This window comes from Geotrypetes seraphini, chromosome 11, assembly GCF_902459505.1.
Source record: "Geotrypetes seraphini chromosome 11, aGeoSer1.1, whole genome shotgun sequence".
In the NCBI taxonomy this organism is placed as follows: Eukaryota; Metazoa; Chordata; class Amphibia; order Gymnophiona; family Dermophiidae; genus Geotrypetes; species Geotrypetes seraphini.
Genome location: NC_047094.1, coordinates 3,987,552 through 4,014,528, shown reverse-complemented (window position 1 = coordinate 4,014,528; position 26,977 = coordinate 3,987,552). Strand labels below are relative to the sequence as shown.

General features: G+C 43.3%; 1 protein-coding gene across 2 annotated transcripts in view; it reads left to right on the top strand.

The window, feature by feature from the left end:
- The window catches only part of RAB26 (RAB26, member RAS oncogene family), a 158,104-nt gene extending 132,505 nt beyond the window's left edge, over positions 1 to 25,599 (top strand). The window contains exons 6-9 of one of the 2 annotated variants that reach the window (XM_033962713.1): positions 4,549 to 4,614; positions 10,922 to 10,978; positions 14,293 to 14,369; positions 22,988 to 25,599. In XM_033962713.1, the coding sequence (XP_033818604.1) occupies positions 4,549 to 4,614; positions 10,922 to 10,978; positions 14,293 to 14,369; positions 22,988 to 23,090 (303 nt within the window). In that variant the 3' untranslated portion in view covers positions 23,091 to 25,599. The remainder of the gene's footprint in view (positions 1 to 4,548; positions 4,615 to 10,921; positions 10,979 to 14,292; positions 14,370 to 22,987) is intronic. The other variant, XM_033962714.1, reaches the window with a different exon arrangement.
- The last annotated feature ends 1,378 nt before the right edge of the window (positions 25,600 to 26,977 follow it).

The following is a 26,977-nucleotide window of genomic DNA, read 5'->3' as shown; positions in this document are numbered from 1 at the left end:
CTCCACCAAACGCAGCAGTCGCTGGCAGCATCCATGAGCCACTGAGGTGCCAGCATCTGTGACTCAGGGATGCTACTGCTGCCTGCCAAGCTTGTCAAAAAGGACCCCCAGCCAACTGCAGAGGAAGTCCTCAGCTTGGGGGTCCTCATCAGCAGAGTATTTATATTTACATTAGAGGATCTGGTAGAAACCCATTTACAAAGTATGTATTCTTCCCAATTAATATTTCCAAATTAATAAAGTGTCTTTGCTTATTTGTAAATGGGTCTCTACCAGAGCCTTTAATTCAGTAGCGCAATTAAATGAAATAACTATTTCTGAAGTTTATAGGGACGGGCGGGGACGGATTTGATTCCAGCGGGGATGGGTTTGACTCCTAGCAGGGGACAGACAGGGATGGGTTTGATTCTAACAGGGACGGGTTTAATTTCTGTCCCTGCGCAACTCTCTAGTCCGTCTTCGATGGTGGCTGCACCAGGTCACAATTATCTGGCAGATCCCAGAAAGCAGATCTGTTTTTCAGAGTTTGTTTCCATGATCGGCAATGTTTTTCCCAGGTCCACTTGTCATGACTAATTCATTTTATGGGCTTGGTGAGCTGGTTGATGTAATGTATCTAGATTTCCAGCAGGCTTTTGACAAAGTTCCTCATGAGAAGCTCCTGAGAAAATTAAAGAGTCATGGGATAGGAGGCAATGTTCAATTGTGGATTAAGAACTGGTTTACGAACAAAAAACAGAGGGTAGGGAGCCTGTGGTGTGCCACAGGGATCTGTACTGGGACTGGTGCTATTTAACTTATTTATAAATGATCTGGAAATTGGAACAACAAATGAGGTGATTAAATTTGCAGATGACACTAAACTGTTCAAAGTTGTTAAAACACAAGCGGACTGTGAAAAACTGCAGAAAGACCTTAGGAAACTGGATGATTGGGCATCTAAATGGCAGATGAAATTCAATGTGGACAAAACAAAAGTGATACACTTTGGGAAGAATATTCCAAATCAGTTATCGGATGCTAGGGACCACTTTGGGGATCAGTGCTCAAGAAAAGGGTCTGGGTGTCATCATAGACGGTACAATGAAGCCTTCCACCTAATGTGTGGTGGCGGCCAAGGTGGCAAACAGAATGCTAGGAATTATTAGGAAAGGGATAGTTAACAAGACTAAGAATGTTATAATGCCTCTGTATTGTTCAGTTCTGGTCTCTTTATCTCAAACAATATTTAGCAGCATTAGAAAAAGTTCAAAGAGCAACCAATAGAATAAAGGAGATGGAACTCCTGTCATATGTGGAAAGACTAAAACGGTTAGGGCTCTTCAGCTTGGAAAAGAGACGGCTAAGGGGAGATAGGATTGAAGTCTGCAAAATCCTGAGTGGAGTAGAACGGGTACAAGTGGATCAATTTTTCACTCCATCAACAATTACAAAGACTAGGGGGACACTCGAAGTTAGAGTAATATTTTTAAAACCATTAGGAGGAAATATTTTTTCACTAACTATGGAACTCGTTGCCAGAGGTAAGAGTAGTTTATGTAGCTGGTTTTAAAAAAGTTTGGAAAAATTCCTGGAGGAAAAGTCCATAGTCTGCTGTTGAGACAGACATGGAATGCTGCTACTATTTGGGTTTTTGCTAGGTACTTGCGACTTGGATTGGCTTCTGTGAAGACGGGATACTGGGCTGGATGGACCATTGGTCTGACCCCAAGTAAGGTAACAGATTCAGCTGCATAGGAGAAATATTTCCTGTGATTTACTTTCAGTCTTTTGGTTATTAATGTTGTAGTTGAGCAGACTCTTGTTTGCCCATTGTCCAGAAATTTAAGTGGCTGTTCCCCATTAAACCATTTTTGTTTACTTCTATCATATATATTCTCGGTCACTTTTTTCTCCAAACTGTTACCCTCTTTTCATAAGGGAGGTGTTCTATCCCTTTTGCCAATTTTATCCCCCATCGCTGAACCTTTTCTAATTGTGCTGTCTTCATTTTGAGAAGAGGTACGCAGACCTGCACAGAGTACTCAAGAGGTGGACTTACCAGTAGTCTGAATTATTTCAAGATATTATTCTCAACACTCCAATGGCATTGAATATCCAGCTCTCACTGGACATGTGCTGGCCAAGGAACATATGCAGGTTCCAACCAATATTCAGATCTTGAAACACCCCCCCAGCACACCCTTTCCCCAGAACAGATCCCCCTCCTGATCCCTCTGTCCACCACCTGTAAATCCCGCAGGGGCAAACATATGCTGCTGGTTGTCTCATCTCTTTCTCTTTTTTCCCTCCCTCCATGGTCTGGCAGCTTCATTTTTCCTCCAACCCCTCCCTAGAATCTGACATCTAACCCCTCTCTCCTATCTCCCCCCCCCCCACAGGCCCAACATTTCTCCTGTACCTCTCCCCCTCCTCCACTTCCCCTGTTATGTATAAGTACTAGTGCCTCTCCCCAATTGCGTAGCGAGAGTAGGAGGCACCTAGGGTGGTGGCACCCCTGTGCACTCCTCCTCCACAATTCCTCCACACTTGCGCCCGGGTCAGTGGCCCCCACATTCCTTGCACATCCCAATGCAACACTCGCTCCCTTTCCACCCGGTACCTCTTTCTATCTTCACCAGCGCTGGCATTGGCTTTTTCTCTGACGTCATTTCCTGGTCCTGTGACCTGGAAGTGATTTCACAGAGTAGCCAGGCTGGCGCCTGGGGTGATCTGTGCCCCCTCCCTCTTACTATGCCACTGCCTCTTCCACTTCTTCAGTCCCCACCCCACAAAGCAAAAATTTTCCCTTATCTTCTATCAGCTCCACTCCAAGTCCACCAACTTCTCTTTTCCTCCTTCAGCCTCCCCCCCACAAGTCCAGCATCTCTCCCTCTTCTGCCCTGAGTCCCACCCATGTCCCTTTTCTGCCCTCAATACCTATCTCGCCCCATGTCATCAAACCCCCACATATTTGCTGGCAGTAACAGCCATAATGAACTGTCTGGGTCAACTTGAGCCTTTCCCCTGCCATGTCCCACCCTCATGTAAACAGGAACTTGCATCATAGAGGTGAAATGTGGTAGAGAAAAGGCTCTGGGTTGGTCTGGACACTTCATTATGACTGCCACTATTGGCAAATATGTGAATTTGACAACTGGGGGAGGGGAGAGGCAGGCTGGTGAAGGATGGTCCTGGACTCATGGGGATGAGGGATAGGTGTTGGATCTACAATGGGAAGGAAGGAGACCATGCTACATAAAAATGCTGCCAGCCCCGTGACACACCTCCTGGGTACTTGCAACACACTGAGAACCGTCGATTAGGGAATGACACGGGGACAGATTTTTCCACGTCCTGCAGGACATCAATTTCCCCCATCCCCATGAATTTTGTCACTGCCCCATTCCTGCCCCATTCCTGTAAATTGTGCCTTAACATGATTTTAAAGTGTTTGAGGCTTGTGCAGATGAGGACAGAGTTTGCAGGAATGGGGCAGGGGCAGGAAAAGAACTCATGGGGACAGGATAGGAAAATGAGTTCCCGTGGAGATGGGGAAAAATGTGTCCCTGATGGCAGATAAAGACCAAATGACCCATCCAGTCTGCCCATCAGCAGTATCCACTATATCCTCCTCTTCCTAAGAGATACCACATGCTTATCCCAAGCTTTCTTATTTATTTATATATTAAAAAATTGATATACCGCATACAACTATGCGGTTTCCATATCTCATACATAAAATCTTGTTTCCCTATGATTATGACATAACATAGACATGTCTAAACAACGTCATTAATCGTCTCTGTTATAAACAGGGATAGAGCGCAAATTCAATCAATTCAGAAATACAAGCAAGCGTTAAATCATACGTTGCTGTCAAAAAAATTCTAAAAGGCGATTATCCACTGAAATATACCTTAGCATAAGAAGGCTTTGGCAAATAATTGAGTTTTCAGCATTTTCTTAAAATTCATCCTCCACACAGCCTTTGTCTCCACCACCTCTACCAGGAGACTGTAAAAAAAAAAAAAAAAAAAAAAGCATAATTTTTAAGATCCTGAATTAAGGCAAATCTTCAGCTGATAATTTGTGTGTCTAAATTTGTTTAGAAATAGGATGCAAATTTTGGAGTCCAGTATTTTTTTTTAATTCAGGACCTATATTTTTTGTGAGATTATTCAAATATAATCAGCACAAACCATTCTGATATTAGAAATATTGAAATATCAATAAGGAAACAAAGCAGCATTTAAAATCAATATAGATCTTAAATGTTTACAGCTAAAATATCTAGCTGCCTCTGAAAATTCACTTCAGATTGTCAAATTGAGTTCTTATCTGTTTAAACTTATACCTATTATTTACCAATCTGCACCTATATGTTTAGAGGCTGAATTTTGCCCCCACAAAGTAAGTTTTCCACTCAACCCACACCCCCTTCTAAATGTTCTTATATGTTATATATTGGCATGGCCCCAATTTTGAGAGCTCTGAAGTGCCAGCTGCATTTGGCTTCTAAAATTTGCCTTTTAAGACTCTGCCAATAAACCATGTTTGTTTCCCCAGGCTTGGCTGACAGAAATCCACGAATATGCACAACAAGATGTGGTCGTTATGTTATTGGGAAATAAGGTGAGTATGAGCTGGGTTTCTCAAAAGCATTTTGGGGTGTCTGAAACAAGGAGAAATTAGGTTCTTACCTGCTAATTTTCTTTCCGTTAGCCTGTAGACTGGTATAGTCCTTACGAATGGGTTATGTACCTCACTGCTACCAGCAGGTGGAGACTGAGAACAAACTTGTATATCAGGATAGCTTCCCCTCTTTCAATCCAGTCTGCCGAATAGCCAAGCAGAATCTAAGAAAGACTTCAACTGAAAACAGTAAAACACACTCTGAACAGGAGTGTAAAAACAAACATACACTGGTAAACAACTGTTGGAACATGTGTAGAACTAAATCCTGGTATATAAAATATCACCAGCTAAGCCAGCTGAGCCATAGCCACTGTTCTTAATTCTCCCCAGTCCTAGAAAAATTCTAGAACCCGCAGAAACCCCCCAAAATCTGCACGTGAGCAAAACAAAAACCCGCAATCACTGCACAATGACAGACAGTCTACAGGCTAACAGAAAGAAAATTAGCAGGTAAGAGCCTAATTTCTCCTTCTGTAGCGCCTGGTAGACTGGTATAGTCCTTACGAATGGGACGTACCAAAGCAGTACCCATTAAGGATGGAACCCCCAAAGGGCCAAACCAGAATACGTTCACCGAATACTACGTCCCGACGTGCTTGAACATCCACACAGTAGTGTCTGACAAAGGAATGCAGAGAAAACTAAACTGTAGCCTTGCAAATATCCACTGGAGGCACTAGAGAAGACTCAGCTCAAGAAGCTGCCTTGAGAAACTCTGGTTAGACTCGAATAAACTGTCTCTTAATATCAACAAATCAAAACTCATGATTTTTCCTTTTAAAGAAGGAACAACACTTCAGGCTCCCCTGAAGCTCGAATCCCTCCCCATCAAAATTGTTCCTACTTTAAAACTACTAGAAGTTACTTTTGACAATAAATTTTCACATTAGCACAGTGTTTCAAAAATGCTTCTATCGACTCAGAATGATACGTTCCCTTGCTAAGTTACTTGAACCGGCCTCCTTGAACACATTGATCCACTCTCTAGTAATCTCTTGAATAGACTACTGCAATGCCCTGTATAAGGGCATTACAAAAAAGGAAATTAGACGGCTTCAGATTGTACAAAACACAGCTATTAAGATCATTTGTGGTGCAAAGAAATACGATCACGTTTCACCCCTTTTGATTAGCGCACATTGGTTACCAGTTGAACACAGAATCAGTTATAAAATCCTACTTTTAACATTCACAACAAAATCAAACAAACAACCAGATTTCATCAACAGACTTTTAATTCCCTATAATACATTATAATCTCTTTATTCAACGTCTCAGAATCTCCTAGTTATACCTTCTTTAAAATTGATTAATACGTCGCGTTCCAATAATTTTGCCGTCAACGCCCGCTACTCTCTGGAATTTGCTACCTAACCACTTGCGTGGTGAATCCAATTTAAAACAATTTAAAGTAAAACAACATTCTTGTTCCAGGACGCTTTTGGATAACAACTGTCCTTTTAAGAACAAAATTAAATTAAAGTAAACTTACATTTTACTCTAACCTATTATACTTTCCTTTTATGTTGCACTTTTCTATAACGATTGTAGTTCTTCCCCACTTTCCTATTGTTTGAAGTAGGTCCAAACGTTTTATCCGTGCTTTATTATGACACTTGGATTTTATCCAGTATCCCTTGTTTTTATATGTTTTTACGTTTTAATATGTTTTTATGTAATTTTATATTGTACACCGCTTAGAAACCTGATTAAGCAGTTTAAAAAATCTTTTAATAAACTTGAAGAGCGGAAGCAATAGTCTCCTTGATCCAGCGCGCAATAGTAGCCTTAGAAGCGCCATTCCCTTTACAAGAACCCGTGAGAAGGACAAAGAGATGATCTGATTTCCTGATCTCCTGGGTCCTCTGCACATAAGAGCAAAGGACCCGACTGACATCCAACTTGTGCAACTGTCTAAGCTCGGAAGAGTCCTCCCAGCTATCCAGCACCGGGAGAACCACAGCCTGATTGACATGAAAAGGAGAAACTACCTTTGGCAGAAAAGAAAGAACAGGCCTCAAGACAAACCGCTCCCTAGAAAACTCTAAGAAGGGAGCCCCACAAGAGAAAGCATGCAGCTAAGAAACATGTCTAGCAGAAGTAATGGCCACCAAGAAGACCGCTTTAAGAGTAAAGTCCTTCAAAGAGCAGTCTCCCAACGGTTCAAAAGATGGGCGTACTAGAACAGACAGAACCAGATTCAGATCCCAAGATGGAACAGAGGGCCACACGGGAGACTTGAGCAATTTGGCTGCCCGCAAGAAGCGAATCATATCAGGAATGGCAGTCAAACGCTGACCTTTCAACAACCCACGAAAGGCTGACAAGGCCGAAAGCTGAACTCGGAGAGAAGACCAAGCCAGTCCCCTATCCAGGCCATCCTGCAAGAGCTCTTAAGATGGCAGGCAAGGAAGCACAAAAAGAGACTACTCCACACCACTCCTCTAACAAACGCCAAACCCTCACATAAGCCCGAGAGGTAGAAAGCCTCTAGGACCCCCAAGAGAATTGAGATCACTTTATCTCTATACCCCTTCTTACATAGGCAATCCATTTCAAGAGCCAAGCCATAAGACAGAAGGGACCCGGATTGAACATTGGAATGGGACCCTGAGACAGAAGATCGTCCAATAGAAGCAGAGGAAGAGGATCCGCCACCAGATGCCTCACCAGATCCGCATACCATGGTCACCTGGGCCAATCCGGAGCCACCAGAACTACAAGGCCTGGATGTCGAACTATGCGGAGAAGAACTCTGGCCACAGAGGGAACACATACAACAGCCCTTCCATTGGCCATGGTTGAACCAGAGCCTCCAGGCCTGACCGTCCCTGCGATGACTGAAGAAGCGGGGTGTTTTGGCGTTGACATTGTGGCCATCAGGTCCATGAGGGGCTGACCCCAAGACTGCACTATCAACTGAAAGGCCACGGGGCTTAGACACCACTTTCCAGGATCTAGAACGTGACGACTGAGAAAGTCCGCTTGAACATTCTCCACTCCGGCTATGTGGGAGGCTGAAATGTCCTGAAGATGAGACTCTGCCCAGACCATGAGCACAGCCACCTCCTGTGCCACTAAAGTGCTCCTGGTGCCCTCCTGATGATTGACATAGGCCACTGCCGTGGCATTGTCCAAAAGAACCCTGACTGACTTGCCCATCAGAAAGGGCTGGAAGGCTAACAACGCCAGATTGATGGCTCTGGTCTCTAAGACATTGATCGACCAAGAAGCCTTCTCCGTGAACCAGGTGCCCTGAGCTGAGTGACCTAGACACTGAGCTCCCCAACCAAGAAAACTGGCATCCGTGAGCAGCACCATCCACTGTGGCTGGTCCAGACTCGCCCCTTGTACAAGATGGGATGTCTGGAGCCACCAATGAAGACTGCACCGAGCCAAGCCCGGAAGCAGAACAGGATGATCAAGACTGTGCCTCTGAGGCGACCACCTCCAAAGAAGAGCATACTGAAGAGCACGCATGTGGACCTGAGACCATCTCACCACATCGAGGGAAGCTGCCATTGACCCCAAGACTTGGAGGAAATCCTGCGCTCGAGGACGCCATAAGCAGGCGAAACAGAGTGCAATTTGCTTACCTGGGTCTCCGGAAGGAAGACCTTCCCTAAGGAGGTGTTAAATAGCACCACTAGCTGTAATAAAAGTGCCGGTTAGATGAGAAAAACAATACAAATGGCAGTTTTAAAGGGAATTGAGCCCTTTAGACCGGCACACCTCAGGATTTTTATTTTTTTTTCCACTTAGGCCTCTACGGCTCTCAAAGCTGGAAGCCTGACCAACCAGGGGGCCAGGCTGCCGGCTGAGGCACCTCTGCAAAAATGTAGTAAGGTGGGGGAGGGACCCAGCACGAGACCCACCGAGTTTAATAACCCCGAGGTCAGACGGATCTCCAAACAGGACCCATCCAAGCTCTATCCGACACAAAAGGGGAATCCAGGAGTCCAAAACAAAATTCCAACCGTACTCAGAGGGGAGCCGAATTAGTCTTACCACCTGCTAATGGAGACTGAGGAATATTAGATTGCAAAAGGGGAAGCTATCCTGATATACAAGTTTGTTCTCAGTCTCTACCTGCTGGTAGCAGTGAGGTATATAACCCATTCGTAAGGACTATACCAGTCTACCAGGCGCTACAGAAACTTTTTCTTAGTTTAAACTGGTTTTCTAACCCTTAGAAGACGGTAGTTAACCCTTTAATTGGCAAATGATGAAACGGCTGCCTTACATAACTTGATGTTGAACGAGTGCAACAGTGCCAAGTAAGGCATTTGGAGATGCAGCTCTCCCATAAGAGCCATAGAAGGGACAGTTGCTTCTGAGCAACAATGCCAAATAAAGGGTTAAACAGAGAGGACATTATGCAATTAACATGCAGAAATGCAAATAGCTCATCAGAGACCTTTCCACAGAAAAACAGAGTGGTCGGTAAGTTATCAGCTCTTGCTTGCAATGAGCGAAAGACTGCCTGGGCGATAGAGGTTTATGGCAATAAATGCTCCAGTCCCATCTCTTGTGTGTTTATTTATGACAAATTAGTTTCCGCCTTTCTGAAGAACAAGTCAAATATATGTAAAAGATAATTAAGAACCTAAGACTAGCCTTACTGGGTCAGACCAATGGTCCATCAAGCCCAGTAGCCCATTCTCACGGTGGCCAATCCAGGTCACTAGTATCTTCCTAAATCTCAAAAATTAGCAAGATTCCGGAACCCCAAATAGAAGCAACATTCCATGCAGAATCCCCAAAGAGTAGCAAAATTCCATGCTACCGATCCAGGGCAAGCAGTGGCTTCCCCCATGTCTTTCTCAATAACAGACTATGGACTTTTCCTTCAGGAAATTGTCCAAACCCTTAGAATTCCTATGAGCACTGGACCTAATACCACTGCGGCCGGCGATTAAAAAAGCCTAATGCGGCTTCATAAAAGGGGAACTATATAAGTAAAAGTATTCAAATAATGCAACGTATGGCCTAGTATGCCACTTACAAAGTCAATACATTATGCAAGTAAACAGCATAGGCTATAAGCAAAGGTGGAACATATAGCTAGAAAGACAGAGGCCCTGATGCACAACATTCTGACGCCACCGTAAAAATTACCTTGGCGGGAGCGATTTTTCCCCAATGGCTGATGTTCAGCATGAATAGCATGCAACTTATATGCACGCTTAATCGTGCAGAGCAGCACCAGTAAAAGGGGGAGGAACTGTGCCTGGCACCTGCTTAGAAGAGCAATCGCTAGGCACAGTTCCTCTCTATCCCGCCTGTCAAATTTTTTTTTTGGTGCTGTCCCTTCCAAAAGCTGCAGCATCTTCAGGGCTTCCCCTTCCAGCTCAGCTGATCAACTGACAGGGAGGGCAGTATAAAAAAAAAAAGGTGCCTCCCTCCCCCAATAGGCAGCAGTATCAGTTCTTGTCAGTACCGCACATCAGTGACCCATAGTGGCAGTGAGGTGCTCTTCAATAGTATGGACGGTTGCCTATCTGATAGATAGATAGGATCAGAACTAGCCAAGTACTTTGCCACGGTTACCTGTTTCTGCCATTACTAACGCAGAGGCAAATCTCCTGGCTGTTCCTGTGAAGATGATCTAGTGGGGACGAGGACCATTCTTGTCCCATAACCAGGTCATAATCCAGAATGCTGTGGGTCTGGTCAGTTTTTCTCTTATGATCAACCTTTTAAGTTGTTATCAAATAGGGAGAAATATACTAACAAAACCCTCGGTATAAAAATCAGAGTGTACATTACAAAACACAATCATCAAATAAATAAATTTTTTAAAAATTTTTATGAAGTGCTCACACCAACCACCTATGTGCTCAATGGGTTCAAGCAATAGTGGCACATGGGACCATCATAGTACTTCAAAAAGTCTTATTCCGTCCAGAAACTTTAAATAAAGCAGTATGGGATGGTCTGAGCACTTCATAAAAAAATTAAAAAAAATTTTAAATATATTTGATGATTGTGATAAATTGTTAGAGAAACAATCTTTAAGTTGAACATAGAGCCCTCCAATCTCTCATCTCTTGCAAGGTGAAAGGATGTTCTGTGAGTACGGGTAGACAATTACCTATGGTATATTTCACTGGAGCAACAGCCATACGAAATAAAGTCAAATATAATCTGAAAGTCTGTAATTAATAGTTAGATGATGGCGATGGTCAACGTGGATTAAGCCAATAAATTGAACCATGGTTTTCTCTACATTTTCCTACTGTAGGTGGATTCAGCACATGAAAGAGTGGTAAAAAAGGAAGAAGGGGAGAAATTGGCCAAGGTATGTGGGTTGATGCTACCAACAAGCGGCTCGATGCACAGAACTCCAGCAACATAGAAACATAGAAATAAACGGCAGATAAGGGCCACGGCCCATCTAATCTGCCCACCCTAATGACCCTCCCCTACCTTTGCCCTGTGAGTAGATCCCATGTGTCGATCCCATTTGGCCTTAAAATCAGGCACGCTGCTCGCCTCAATCACCTGCAGTGGAAGACTATTCCAGCGATCAACCACCTTTCAGTGAAAAAGAATTTCCTGGTGTCACCTCGCAGTTTCCCGCCCCTGATTTTCCACGGATGCCCTCTTGTTGCCGTGGGACCCTTGAAAAAGAAGATATCTTCCTCCGCCTCGATGCGGCCCGTGAGATACTTGAATATCTCGATCATGTCTCCCCTCTCTCTACGCTCCTTGAGCGAGTATAGCTGTAATTTGTCTAGCCGTTCTTCATACGGGAGATCCTTGAGTCCCGAGACCATCCGGGTGGCCATTATCTGAACCGACTCCAGTCTCAGCACATCCTTGCGATAATGTGGCCTCCAGAATTGCACACAGTATTCCAGGTGGGGCCTCACCATGGATCTATACAATGGCATAATGACTTCCGGCTTACGGCTGACGAAACCCCTGCGTATGCAACCTATGATTTGTCTTGCCTTGGATGAAGCTTGCTCCACTTGATTGGCAGCCTTCATGTCCTCACTGATGATCACCCCTAAGTCTCGTTCTGCTTCAGTTCTTGTTAGGATCTCGCTATTAAGGGTATAAGTCTTGCATGGATTTTGGCTGCCCAGGTGCATGACTTTGCATTTTTTGGCATTGAAGCTAAGTTGCCAGGACCTAGACCAGCGCTCCAGTAGGAGTAGGTCGTGCATCATGTTGTTGGACATTGAATTTATGTCTGTTGTGCTTTTGCCCACTACATTGCTTAGTTTGGCGTCATCAGCGAATAATGTTATTTTTCCTCGAAGCCCTTCTGCTAAGTCTCTTATAAAGATGTTGAATAGGATCGGGCCCAAGACCGAACCCTGGGGCACTCCACTGATCACCTCTGTCATTTTGGAGGGGGTGCTGTTCACCACTACCCTTTGAAGCCTACCTCCAAGCCAGTTCTCAACCCATTTCGTCAATGTGTCGCCCAATCCGATAGAACTCATCTTGCTCAGCAACCTGCGGTGTGGTACGCTATTGAATGCTTTGCTAAAGTCCAGGTATACGATGTCCAGGGACTCCCCAACATCCAGCTTCCCCGTCACCCAGTCAAAGAAGCTGATCAGGTTAGATTGGCATGATCTCCCCTTAGTAAATCCATGTTGAAGGGGATCCCGTAGATGCTCCTCATTCAGGATCTTATCCAATTGGCGTTTGATTAGAGTTTCCATTAGTTTGCTCACTATTGATGTTAGACTCACTGGTCTGTAGTTTGCTGCCTCCATCTTTGAGCCCTTCTTGTGGAGTGGAATGATGTTAGCCGTCCTCCAGTCCAACGGGACGCTGCCTGTACTAAGGGAGAGATTGAAGAGTGCAGACAGTGGCTCCGCCAAGACATCACTCAACTTCCTGAGCACCCTGGAGTGTAGGTTGTCAGGCCCCATTGCCTTGTTAACCTTGAGCTTTGACAGCTCACCGTAGACACTGCTGGGCTTAAAATCTCGAAGTTACTAAATGGGTCAACTGAGTCAACCCTTGTCTGTAGCTGAGGGCCGAGCCCCGGCGCTTCTTGGGTGAAGACTGAGCAGAAGTATTCATTTAACAGTTGGGCTTTTTCCGAGACCTTTTCCACATAGTCTCCGTCTGGTTTCCTAAGACGTACTATCCCGCCTGAGTTTTTACTTCTGTCACTGATATACCTGAAGAAGGATTTATCTCCCTTCTGGATGTTCTTTGCCAGAGACTCCTCCATGTGGAATTTAGCCTCCCTGACCGGGTTGGGAGCAACTTTCATTTAATGGAAATGCAAATGATACACACACTGTTTGTGTTGAGTATTGCAGTGAAAGGGGGAGGAACTGTGCCTGGCGTCTGCACAGCTCTTGAGCGCAGGCGAAGTAGAATGCAGTGCTGTGATCGCCAGAACTCCGGAGCTAAGCAGCAGCAAGGCCAAAAAAACATAATAATAATAATTTTATTTCTTATATACCGCTATACCATAAGTTCAAAGCGGTTTACAACAAGAATCGTGCAATGAGAGAATGCAGTGATTACAGCGAGAGACATATGTTTACAACAAGATACATATGTTTGGAACAGGATACATAAGATTAGAGCTGCTTGCAAGAAGATACATGCAATGAGAAAACAGGATGTTTGCAACATGAAGCAAATGTTTTAGATCAGGTTACAGTACGAAATGGTTTAGAACAGGGTACAAGAGATTAAAGCTGTTTACAGGAAGATATTTGCAATGTGAATAAGAGAGGATTACAGCAATATATGTCGAAAGGGGAAGGGTAAAGGGAGAGAAAGGACTTTCGGGGAGATAACATTGGCAGAGGGGGAGAACTCAGGTTGCGTTAAAGAGACGGGTCTTCAGTGATTTTCTGAAGTCAGCGTATGATGTGGCCTCAAGTATTGGTTTTGCTAGCCATGTGTTCAGTTTAGATGCCTGGAATGATAGCATTCTGTCTAGGTACTTCTTGTAGTGACATCTGTCGTACATCTCTAGCAGTCAGTTGAAGGAAGCTCACTATCCATTGTATTTTTCAGGTAGGGTTACTTAGGAAATGTAGGTCTGGCTTGACCCATGAACTAGGGTGCCGGTGGTAAAGGTGCCGAAATCCTAGTCCGGTCTACCTTCAGATGCCTAGAGGGATGGATGCTGGGCTGGGTTTTGGTGAACTTTTATCAGCAGAGCCCTGAGCCAGGGCCTCAACTGATCCAGCAGAAAGGGCTGTGCTTGAGAGACAAAGATAGGTACTGGATTACAGGTTGGGGGGCAGTAGAATGGAAGGAAAGTTACCAGATTGTGAGAGAGAAGAGTGTGGCATAGTGGTTGGAGCTACAGCCTCAGCACTCTGAGGTTGTGGGTTCAAACTCCATATTACTCCTTATAAACCCTGAGCAAATAACTTAATCCCCCCCATTGCCCTAGGTACATTAGATTGTGAGCCCACCAGAACAGACAGGGAAAATGCTTGAATGCCTGATTTGTAACCTGTTTTGAGCTCCATTGGGAAGATGTGCTAAAAAATTGAATAAATAAAAAGTCCCTTGAGACATCCATGAGGAAATGATACTGATAAGTTAGGAAGAAGGCAGAGTCAGTTAGGATTTACATCTGTGGCATTAACACCACTTTCTTGTCTTTTATTTCAGGAGTATGGTGTGCCATTTATGGAAACCAGTGCCAAAACGGGCTTGAACGTTGATTTAGCTTTTATGGCTATTGGAAAGTAAGTTACGGCTAAATTTTTAGAACTTTATACAGTTCACGAAGCACTCAGACAATTAAAAGTCATGCAATCTAGGGCAATGTTCTACTATGGATTAGGAACTGTCTAAAAGATAAAAGAGAGAGCAGGACTAAATTACAGAGATTGTTTGGAGGGGCATTTTCAATGGATTGGCCAAACCAACATGCCAACAGAGCAGTGAAGCACCGCTATGAACCTCACCATAACCCCCATACATTATATGGTGAGCCCTCCAAAACCTACTGTAGACATTCTATCACCCCAATGGTGTCATATATGCGGCAGCACAGTGAATTTTTGATGGGTTTTGGTGGTCTCACACTTTCCAGCTGAAGTGAACTAGTTAGGGGGTTATACAGGCCTGGGTTCCTTCTATTAGGACTGGCCATAGTATATGCAGCTGTCATATGTAGTGTTTCATGCAGATATTTGGGGTTGGGAGTATGTGGGAGCCACATTTTCATCCCTCCATCTGGTCAGTTTGGGTACCTTTTTGTTCCTTATTCATTTAAAAAACAGGTCATAGAAACATAGAAAGATGACGGCAGATAAGGGCTACAGCCCATCAAGTCTGCCCATACCATTGACCCCCTTTTAAGTCTACTGGCCCCCTTAACTCTACTGACCTGCTCTATTAAGTCTATATCCTAGCGACCCTATTCATTGGTATGACTCTCGCAGTGATCCCACATAGGTATCCCATTTATTCTTGAAGTCTGGGATACTGCAGGCCTCGATCACCTGTACTGGAAGCTTGTTCCAATGCTCTATCACTCGTTCCGTGAAGAAGTACTTCCTGACGTCTCCACGAAACTTCCCTCCCCTGAGTTTGAGCGGATGTCCTCTTGTGTTCGAGGGTCCTTTGAGAAGAAAGATATCATCTTCCACCTCGACCCGTCCCGTGATGTACTTAAATGTCTCAATCATGTCTCCCCTCTCCCTACGCTCCTCGAGAGTATAGAGCTGCAATTTGTTCAGTCTCTCTTCGTACGAGAGACCTTTTAGCCCCGAGACCATCCTGGTGGCCATCCGCTGAACCGACTCAATTCTGAGCACATCTTTACGGTAATGTGGCCTCCAAAATTGCACACAGTATTCCAGATAAGGTCTCACCATGGCTCTGTACAATGGCATCATGACCTCAGGCTTCCTGTTGACGAAACTTCTCTTGATACAACCCATCATCTGCCGTGCCTTAGATGAAGCCTTCTCCACTTGAGTAGCAGTCTTCATGTCTGCACTGATGATCACTCCCAGGTCTCGTTCTGCTGTAGTCTTGGTCAAAGTTTCTCCATTCAAGGTGTAAGTTCTGCATGGATTTCCATTTCCGAGATGCATGACCTTACATTTCTTGGCGTTGAAGCCCAGCTGCCAGACAGAGGACCAGCTTTCTAAAGTACGGAGGTCCTGTTCCATAGTATTCTGCAGATTGTAGCCGTTTATGATATTGCATAGTTTGGCATCATCAGCGAATAAGGTTACCTTACCTTGAAGCCCTTGAGTCAAATCCCTAATGAATATGTTGAAGAGGAGTGGACCCAGGACTGAGCCCTGCGGCACTCCGCTGGCCACTTCTGACGTTTTGGAGAGGGTGCCGTTAACCATCACCCTCTGAAGTCTGCCACTTAACCAATCTTTAACCCATGCAGTTAGTGTTACTCCTAACCCCATTGATTCCATCTTGTTCAGCAGTCTGCGGTGTGGGACACTGTCAAAAGCCTTGCTGAAGTCAAGGTATACGATGTCTAAGGACTCTCCCGAGTCCAGCCTTCTTGTTACCCAGTCAAAGAAGCTGATAAGATTGGACTGGCAGGACCTACCCTTGGTGAATCCATGTTGACTGGGGTCCCGGAGATTCCCCTCATTCAAGACCGTATCTAATTTATGCTTAATTAGTGTTTCCATGAGTTTACACGCTATTGAAGTGAGACTCACCGGTCTATAGTTCGCAGCCTCAGCCTTGCAACCCTTTTTATGCAGAGGTCTAGGCCAAAACATCCAAATTGTGCCCTGGACGTTTTGTAAAATGTTTAACACTGTAAAACATCCGAGTGCTAAGCCCGCCGAATACACCCTCCTTATGATTTAGATGCATTGGGGACAAAATGACCAGAAAGATATCTAAAAAGTCAGTTTTGAAAATGCCCACTTGGACCTTTTGACTAGTACGACGTCCAAGTGTCAGTTTATGCCATCTTTTGGATGTCTCTTTTTTTAAAAAATTAGCCCCTTAGCTTTTATCTGCTGTCGTGTTTCTATAGAAAATTACGGCAGAAAAAAAACCATATGGCCTATCCAGTCTGTCTCTCCAACTGAATAGCCCAGTCTTACAATCTTTTTCTCTCCATTGGAGATCTACTATGTTTGTCCCACGCTTTCTTGAATTCAGGTACTAGCCTTGTCGTCTTCACCTCTTCAAATGGGAGGCTGTTCACACATCTACTACTCCTTCTGTAAAGAAATATTTCCTTAGATTAGCTTCTGTGTCTTTCCTTTCATCTCAATCCTGTGACCCTTGACTTCATGTATTTATATATTGATTGTAATTAAATATCCCCTTTCCTACCTCTTCTCTAGGATTGTTGCTGTTAAATTCTGTCAAGTTAGTGTCACCTCATGGCAACCTTCTAGATAGTTGCCCTGAACTGTATTTGATTTTCAATCACATGGCTAATCCTTGAAAGAGAGGCATCCATACCTGTTACAATATAGATCCATCGCATTGCTGGTCTTTTTTGTGTTGATCTTCAACCTTGCCAAATGTCATCGTCTATCTCTGTGTGATGTGTCCAAAGTTTGAAAGTCAAAGTTTTATCATTTGAATTTCCAAGAAAAGCAAAGGTTTTTCTCCAAGCAGTCCACAGTATTCATAGTATTCGTCTTCAGCACTATAATCGAAGGCAACTATTTTCTTCCTGTTCTGCTTTTTCACTGTCCAACTTTCACATCCATATGACATTGAAAATACCATGGCTTGGACAAGTTGAATTTTTCTATGCAGAAATAGAACTCAACACTTGACAATGTTGCCTTTGTCCTTTATAGTCATTCTGCCAAGAGCAATGTGTCAGATTACTTGTTGCTTCATTCTTGATGATTGATCCAAGAAGGTTGAAGTTGTCTACTATTTCTCTTACTTTCTTCCATCAAAGATGAAATTGATTTTACCTATTGTCAGGATTTTTGTCTTCATGTTAAGGTCCAGGCCCATTTTGATAATCATATATATTTCACATCGCTTTCAGTGTCAGCCAGTAAGTTGGTATTATCAGCATAAAGAACATGTTGATGAGCCACCTACTTCTTTTCACACCTCAGGTTTCTTCATACAGTCCCAACTGTCCAATGATCAGTATTTACACTGAACAGAATAAGGGAAAAATATGCAGCCTTGTTATACAACTTTGCCAATTTTAAACCATTGAGTTTTTCCTTATTCTGTTTGAACTATTGCTTCTTGATCAATGTAAAGGTTGTAATTGAGAGCTATCGGGTATTCTATCCATGCTTCTTAATGTGGCCCAAAGGTTTTATGACTTCCATAGGGAAACACGTTCTTTTTTGTATTGTTTCATCTTTTCAAAGATCTGTCTCACACTTATGATGATGTCTTGGGTTCCTTACCCTTCAGGCAGTTCTTCTTCCAGGTATGCTTGCAGTCTGCACTGAAGAGTAAAATTTTGCTGGTATTTGGGATCAGATTGACTGAGCAATAATTTCCATATTCAGTCAAATCTCCTTTCTTTGGTATTAGTATGGATAGTCTTCCAAATTTCTTGGCAGAACTTTGTAAGCATTGTAACAACTACATTTGGTTGGTATAATACTTCTGTGGGAATGCATGGTGCTTTGTTCCTCCAAGGTATACACATATTTAAATCTTTGTCCTATATACTTCATAACAAAAAGCATCCAACATTTTAATAGCTGCCTTATGGACCAACTTCGTATGGTTTACAGCTTTTCAAAAGTGCAGTCTCCAGAACTGTGCAAAGTACTCCAAATGCGGTCTCATCAAAGCACCCTGACTCTTGCCATCACCTTTTTTACCCACAAGTCCTGCTCCTTTTTCATATACAGACCTACTTCACCCCCTATACTGGGGGTTTACCACCCAGATGCATAATCTATATTTTAATGATAACCAAGCCAAATTCGGTTAAGACCAGGCTTCAAAGAATGCTTAATTGATCCTCAGATGCACCACTCCACGTTCAAACTTTGTCATAACGTTAAGCTTGATGTGCAAAATCTTCCCTGGATTAATATATTATAATAACTTTGCGTGCTTCCAATATAAACTGTATTTAAGTTAACTGTTTAAATATTATAAAGTGCTAACGATTAAAGAGATTTTTAGTCAAAATGACTTAGCTTTTAGTTGTGTGGTCATTGTAGGGACTTCTTGTGCCAACATGTTTCGTGATGAAACGCTTTATCAAGGCTGGGTCCCTGTCAAGAAACACAGCCAAATAATCAGGGCACAAATCCTAAGCTCCTAAAATCACTTCAAAAATTATCATAACTATTAACCTCTCGTTGCTTACCTAATAGCATAATGCCATCGATCTTGACCACTGACGTATTACCAAGTAAAGATGGCGGCGGTTTGATCCTTTCCCTATTTAACTCCCCCATAGGAGACAGCTGTGAGGGATGTGCTTACGTCATCCCCCCAAAAAAACTCTTTTTTTTTTCCAATTCTTTATTCATTTTTACATATTTCAACAAGTGTGTCAGAAAAATCATGCGAACTTACAAATATACACTTGATCAACTTTCATATATCAATGAAAATATAACATATCAATCGACATCTATATTCTATAATATATTGAATATCATGAACTCTTCCTAGTATCTAAACAATTGTTATCAAATTAGAAAACCCCCATTCCCTCCCTCCCATTATAAAAATTCCATCCTCACTACATCAAAAATATTTAAATATTCTTGTACATTACAGGATTTAATACTTATACCCACACATATCCCTTCATGTCAAATATCTTACTTTGGGAAAATGTTATTACTTATTACAAAAATATGTTAATGGTCCCCAAATCTTCTGAAATTTATCAAAATATACTCTTTGTGTTGACATTGTGTGCTCCATTTTATATATATGACATACAGAATTCCCCCCAAAAACTCTTGACTCGTAGGAAGAACAATATTTAAAACTATCCCTGCCTCACTGAAACATAATAAAAAGCAATGCCATCACAAAATATTTAATATAGAATAATAGAGTTTTTAGGAGGGATGACGTTAGCATGTCCCTCACAGCTGTCTCCTATGGGGGAGTTAAATAGAGAAAGGATCAAACCGCCGCCATCTTTACTTGGTAATAAGTCAGTGGTCAAGATCGATGCCATTATACTATTAGGTAAGCAACGAGAGGTTAATAGTTATGATAGTTTTTGAAGCGATTTTAGGAGCTTAGGATGTGTGCCCTGATTATTTGGCTGTGTTTCTTGACAGGGACCCAGCCTTGATAAAGCATTTCATCACGAAACATGTTGGCACAAGAAGTCCCTACAATGACCACACAACTAAAAGCTAAGTCATTTTGACTAAAAATCTCTTTATCATTAGCACTTTATATTTAAACAGTTAACTTAAATACAGTTTATATTGGAAGCACGCAAAGCTATTATAATATATTGATCCAGGGAAGATTTTGCACATCAAGCTTAACGTTATGACAAAGTTTGAATGTGGAGTGGTGCATCTGAGGATCAATTAAGCATTCTTTGAAGCCTGGTCTTAACCGAATTTGGCTTGGTTGTCATTTTAATGAATGAATGCTTATTTAAGATTGAGTGCAACTATTGATTAACCTATATTTTAAGCATTCAATCTTAGCTGCTATATTATAGGCCATTCCTTCACTAGATCCATTCCCTCACTGAGGAGATAAATAGTGTAATGCACGAGGGATCTATGCTTATAAATGGTTTAGAAAAGAAAACAAATGAGGCAAAAATTTGCTGATAACACAAAATTAATCATAAGCCAGTTGTAAGAGGACATTGAGACTGGGAGGAATGGGGCATCTAAATGGCAGATGAAATTTAACATGGGCAAATGAGGTAGAAGTTTTATAGACACACAGGCCCTGATTCTACATAGTGCGTCCCGATTTTAGGCAGCTGTAGGCGTCCTACAGCTGTCTAATCAGCCAATCGGGATGCACGTTTAAAAAAAAAAAAATGCTCCCCAGGCAGGCTTTCTATATTGAAGGCGAGGCCCGCAAGACACCTAAGCTCGCCTAAGGGCCTTAGGCGAACCTAGGCGGCCCTACGCGTCTCCCTAGTAGAGGAAGAGACGCTTACAATGTAGACCAACAAAATGCTGGTCTACATTGTAAGTAGACGCGGCAGCTATACTTATTGCGGCAAGGGATCTCTCTGCTGCTATAAGTATACCGACTGCCCCCCCCCCCCCCCGACACTACCGATCACTGGCAGGAGGGTGCCCAATCCCCCCTGCCGGAAGACGCACACCCCCCCCCCCGCGCTAACAGCCCTCAAACCTCCCCCCAACCAAACTAACCTTTCCTTGTTGGCCCGATGGTATTTGCCCGTCCAGCCGGCAGGCCCGTCTCGTTGAAATGAGGCGGGCCCGCCCCTTCCCGGCCCATCCTTCCGAAGCCTAAAGTCTGATTGGCCCAGGCTCTAGAGCCTGGACCAATCAGGCCTTAGGCATAGCGGGTCCGCCCATCCCCACTTAATCTAAGGTCTGATTGGTGCCTGGGCCAATCAGGCCTTAGACTTAGTGGGGATGGGCGGACCCGCTATGCCTAAGGCCTGATTGGTCCAGGCTTCTAGAGCCTGGGCCAATCAGGCCTTAGGCTTCGGAAGGATGGGCCGGGAAGGGGCGGGCCCGCCTCATTTCGCCAAGACGGGCCTGCAGGCTGGACGGGCAAGTCCCGTCTGGCCAACAAGGAAAGGTTAGTTTGGTTGGTGGGAGGTTTGAAGGCTGTTAGCGCAGGGGAGGGGTGCGGAGGTGCGTCTTCCGGCAGGAGGGATTGGGCACCCTCCTGCCAGCGATCGGTAGTGTCGGGGGGGGGGGTGCGGTCGGTATACTTATAGCAGGAGGGATTGGGCACCCTCCTGCCAGCGATCGGTAGTGTCGGGGGGGGGGGGGGGGCGGTCGGTATACTTATAGCAGGAGGGATTGGGCACCCTAGGTTCACCTAAGGCCCGCCTAAGGCCCTTAGGCGAGCTTAGGTGTCTTGCGGGCCTCGCCTTCAATATAGAAAGCCTGCCTGGGGAGCATTTTTTTTAAAAAAACGTGCATCCCGATTGGCTGATTAGACAGCTATAGGACGCCTACAGCTGCCTAAAATCGGGACGCATTATGTAGAATCAGGGCCATACAGCTGAAAGGGGGGGGGGGGATGCCAGGAGGAAACTTTGTATTTATTTCTTGTCAGTTCTTGATATACTGCAACATATCCACAATTGGCATCCATGTGGTTTACAATTTCATTTTCTAATCAGGTGCTCTACATGTTTCCCCTATCTGTCCCAGTGGACTCACAATCTAACTGCGGTACCTGAGTGAACTACAAGGCAAAAAGTTTGGAAAGTAGTGTAAAAAGTTTTATTTATATATTATGTATACATACAGCAGGGGTGTCAAAGTCCCTCCTTGAGGGCCGCAATCCAGTTGGCTTTTCAGGATTTCCCCAATGAATATGCATTAGATCTATTAGCATACAATGAAAGCAATGCATGCAAATAGATCTCATGCATATTCATTGGAGAGATCCTGAAAACCCAACTGGAATGCGGCCCTCGAGGAGGGACTATGACACACTGACCATCTCATTTTTTTTACATTAAAGACATTTCCCCACCCCTGCTATTTACTTCACATAAGGACTGTGATGCTTACATTTATTCATAAATATCAAGTACGGCCCACATGCTGATCCTGGCACTGAATAGCAGTAGGACTTGGACAACTTCTGGCTTCACCCCCCAGACTGTCCCAATATTATCTAAATAATACCAGTGCACTCTGTAAGAATTGTCAGTGGCATGACTTAGGTAATGTCTCTAAAAATCAGTGGCTGGCCACACAGAGCGCTTATCCAGGTTAGAGCACCAGGCTTGACATCAAGGGGTGCCTGCTTGAAATCTCACTGCTGCACCTTGAGATCTTGGGCTAGAGACTGACACGGTGATAAAATTCATTACCATTCCCGTAGATAACCGTGGAAACAATCTCGTGTTATTCTTTACTGCCTCTCTCAACCTCAGTCCTTCTACACCAGCATTCTTCAATGCAAGGCTTGAGTCAGTGGCTGGTCCCAGTCAGACTCCGATTCTTCCCTCTCACCTTACAAAACGATATAGCGCTGGTTTCCCAGTTATCTGCGGGAACGGTGATGAATTTTCTCATCGTGTCATTCTCTATCTTGGGCAAGTCATTTAACCCCTTCATTGCCTCAGGTACAAAAGCACAAGGTAAAGCTCCAAGACCAAGGAAATTAACCTCTCTCTAATGCCAAGATCCCGAGTATAAGAGCCCACGGAAGGTTGGAACAGGTACTCATACTCCTTTTTCTGTTGCTGTCCTCCCAGGGAACTCAAACACAGATCAATGAAGATACCCAATGAGCCCAAATTTAAGCTCCATGAATATGTGAAAAAGGAAGTGAAGGGATCTGGCTGCTGCAAGTCCTAAACCACAAGGGCATGTCTACATGGATGCTATGCGGTCTCTATTCTTCTGTGCATGTCTGTACTTTGTGTATGTTTGTACAGACAGCATTTTGATTTCATCACAGTTCACTGCAGCTGTGTTACTTGAGTCAGATGACACGTCTCAGCAGGCTTCATTTTCCAGTGGCTGCTTTATCCAGAAACTTTGCCAATGCTTGATGTGGCTTGTATGGTCATTTGACCATATCTCCTCATGACCTTGAAGCTGAGGCCAGTCCTTGCAAATAGCAGCATTGTTAACTTTACAGAGAATTACAGTCTATAAGCTCCTGTGGTCTCTGGCACTACAGCAAATTCTTTAACACAACCAGATGAACAATGAATTGTCAGGTGACTTTTTTTAAGCTGGAGAGCAATGCAGCAGTTGTTTCTTGTCTGGAATTTTGCAAGGGAAAGAAAAATTGGATGAGGAATTAACTTCTCACTGAAACCATACCACAGGTGAAGATGTGTTCCTGTTGCAAACACGCAAACTCTTCGCTCAAGCTGAGAGGGTTTCAATAAATTGCTTCACATTTCCTTAAGGTCTAAGCCCTGCTTAGCAGACCCTTCCCAGCTGAAAACTATCAGCTATGCACTTGAACTGCAGAACCCTAACCCAGCCCATTACTGCTTTGTGTATTTGATGCTTTTGACTGGGAAGATACATTTATTTTTAGTTTGGCCTGTTATTTTAAAAGGCTGTAAAAAAGAAGGGATGGAAAGTCTTCTTCAATTAATGAAAACTGGATGATCAAATGGAGCAGTCCATACAAGGAAAATCATTTCCAATAATGAGATGTCCTCAGGCTGATTGCGATTGGCATTTAACTGGTAAATCATTCCCGTAGTATTACAAACTGGCCTTTAGTAAGTGTGGTATATACTTCAGATGGCTTCTTATTAAAGAAATAACAAAAATCTGCAAACCTTAAGACACCAGTAGGAAAAATGCCAGCTAGGTACTCCTGGTGAAGTGCCATACATTGATAGTTTGTGATTGAGGTTTATTACTGGCTGACCATTACTTTCTGTAAATAGTCTGCTCAAGCTATCAATCTAAGTACATAAATCCCTTAAACATGCCCATTGGCAGTGTGAACATTATGAGGTGTTTAATTGGATTAAATTTGGTTTCCAGTCTGCTACATGTCAATAGACACTTTTGTCATCTTTTCAGTATTTTTCTGTACAATTTAATGCATGAAAACTTCCAGTACAGAATGACAGTGTGATAAAATCCATCACTGTTCCTATCCCTATAGCTAACTGTGGGAAACCATCCTGTGTCCATCTCAACCTCATTGGCATTCTTCAATGCAAAGCTTGAGGGTCAGTGGCTGGGCCCATTCAGACTGATTCTTCCCTCTCTCCTTAAAGAATGACATGGGGATGGTTTCTGTGGGGACGGAACAGTGAAATTTTGTTACCGCTTCATTCTCTAATTGCAAGGTGACTGCCACAACATCGGGAGCTTAAACCTCTCCAGCTCATCCTACGCCACCGGGTACAATTGTCACATTGCCTTTGCCACCAGAAGACCTGACTCCAGCACATCCCATTGAACTGATATAAGCTCCTGCATGGCCTCATGTACTGGAAATGCCTTAAGACGATTTTCTCGTGTCTGCTATAAAGGGGTTAGCTGTCCCTGACTCTTGCGGATCAGCCTGAGAAATATTCAACCCTTGCAACGCTTTGGAAATAAACAAAGAGAATTCCTCTCTATGGAACAGATGCAGCGCGGTGAGGTCATCCACTTCCCTAACTAGGGAATCCTCCAACTCCAACTTTCCCCTCCTTCAGGGACCCCAGAAAAGGAAAGGCTGTAGTCAGAATGAGGATCCCCCCATCCGAGAATATAAACTTACACTTCTTAGCTGTCTGTGCCTCTACCTGTGGTTGACTTCCAACTGCTGGAGCATCAGAAGGTCCCCCATCACTAGCCCCTTGCTGTGCAGGCTGAGAGCTCTACAAACAGAAAGGTTTTGTGTAACAGGACAACGAATTCAGGTGAAAACAGCATGATCTGTTCTCCTGCCTGTACCACCGACAGACTGCTCGCCATAGGCCCCACTTAACAAGGAAAGCCCAATGACATCATCTGGGCTGCACCCGACGCCATGATCGAGGGAGAGCGGGACCATGCATTTTTTGTGTGGGAAATGCCCGTGTCCTCCAGAGCCATATTAGTTTTCTCCCCTGCAACACCCGCACAGCCTGCTGAACATAGACCCGACTGTGATCTGCGCTTCCCATAGCGCAAACACTGCTTGAGTGCCTCTGCTGCCATAATTAAGCACCCCACAACATTCAGACTGCAGCGACTGGCTAAAGTGGAAAGCACCAAATAATACAACCTGCACTAACTGTCCCGAAGAAATCACCACACTGCTTACCCCGACTGAACCAGAACCCCTGGGAGGACTGGTAGTTGCAGTCTGTATACTGCCGTATATCACTGCTACTCTCTGGGTTTTGATTTTTTTATTTTTTTTTTGGGGGGGGGTGGTTCTTGTTATATGGAAAAGAAGAAAATAATATATAAACACCTAAAGATATTAAAATATAGTGTTATCAGAGACTCACTAAGGCAGGTTCATAACACAGAGAAAAAGACCACAGTGTTTCCTGGGGATCAATCCGGGAAACTACTATGACAAATACTAAGTTATCATAGAAAACACATCCTTGGTCATAAAAATCTCCGTGAAATTACTGGCAGTATTATTATATTGATAGAATCTTTCAAAAATAAATTATTCAAAAATACTTTTAAGACAAACATGTAGGAAACCCACACTTATCTTCAATATATCCTCTGATAAGGAAAAGATCACCACAGCTCCATTGTCAATTTTAAAGACACTCTCCCGGTGCAATTTTTAATTGAGTTTATTTTTTCAAAATCTTTATTATTTTCAAAACTTACAGTAAGTGTAACTATAAATACCACATTTTATACATCAATAACACACTTAATTTTCCATTAATATCCATTACAGAATTAGTCCCCCCCTCCCTCCTGAACAATCACAATGCAATCACATAAAATTTCTATAATGAACCCCAATATATCTAAATTTATTAATCTAACAGAACCCCATCCTCCCCCCTCCCGGATGTGCATGACAGGGAAAAACCTTAATTAAACATTACAGTATTTTGCTAATGGCTCCCAAATCTCCTGAAATTTCTTAAAATTCCCTTTCTGAATGGCTAATATTCTTTCCATTTTATACACATGACACAATGAATTCTACCAAAAATTATAATTAAGCCTCGTCCAATTGCTCGTAAACTCATCTCATTATTCCCGACAGGCCCTGTTTCACCAATACGCTGCATCAGGGGAATTTCTGAGGAAGAAAATCACAGTTAGTTGTGCATTAAATCAATACTATATCTAATAAAGCAAAACTTCTAATTACTTTTGAACAAGAGCTACTGCTTCAAAGTCTTCTTTCGGAAGATGGCGACTGTCCTGGATTTAAAACGATGCGTGTTGACGTCAACTTACGTCAAACAAAGAGGGAAACGGCAAGCGAACTTGTACAAAAAAAGATCAAAAGGCAAGGCCATTTAAAAAAAGGCTCGCCATTCTACTCAGGCATTCAACCCCTTCGGAGTACAAGTATGCGATCTAAAAATCCATTTCTGTTCGCGTTGCCTTAAAAACAGTTTAAAGTCCCCTGTGTTGGAATAAATTTCTCGATTATCCAGCATCACATCTCATCAAATGAATGGTGTAAGTCCAAACTATGTTGTACCATAGGTGCTTCCAGTTTATTGCAGGTTAGAGAAGATCTATGTTCAATAATTCTTGTTTTGATAGGTCTTGAAGTCTGTCCTATATATAATAGATTACAA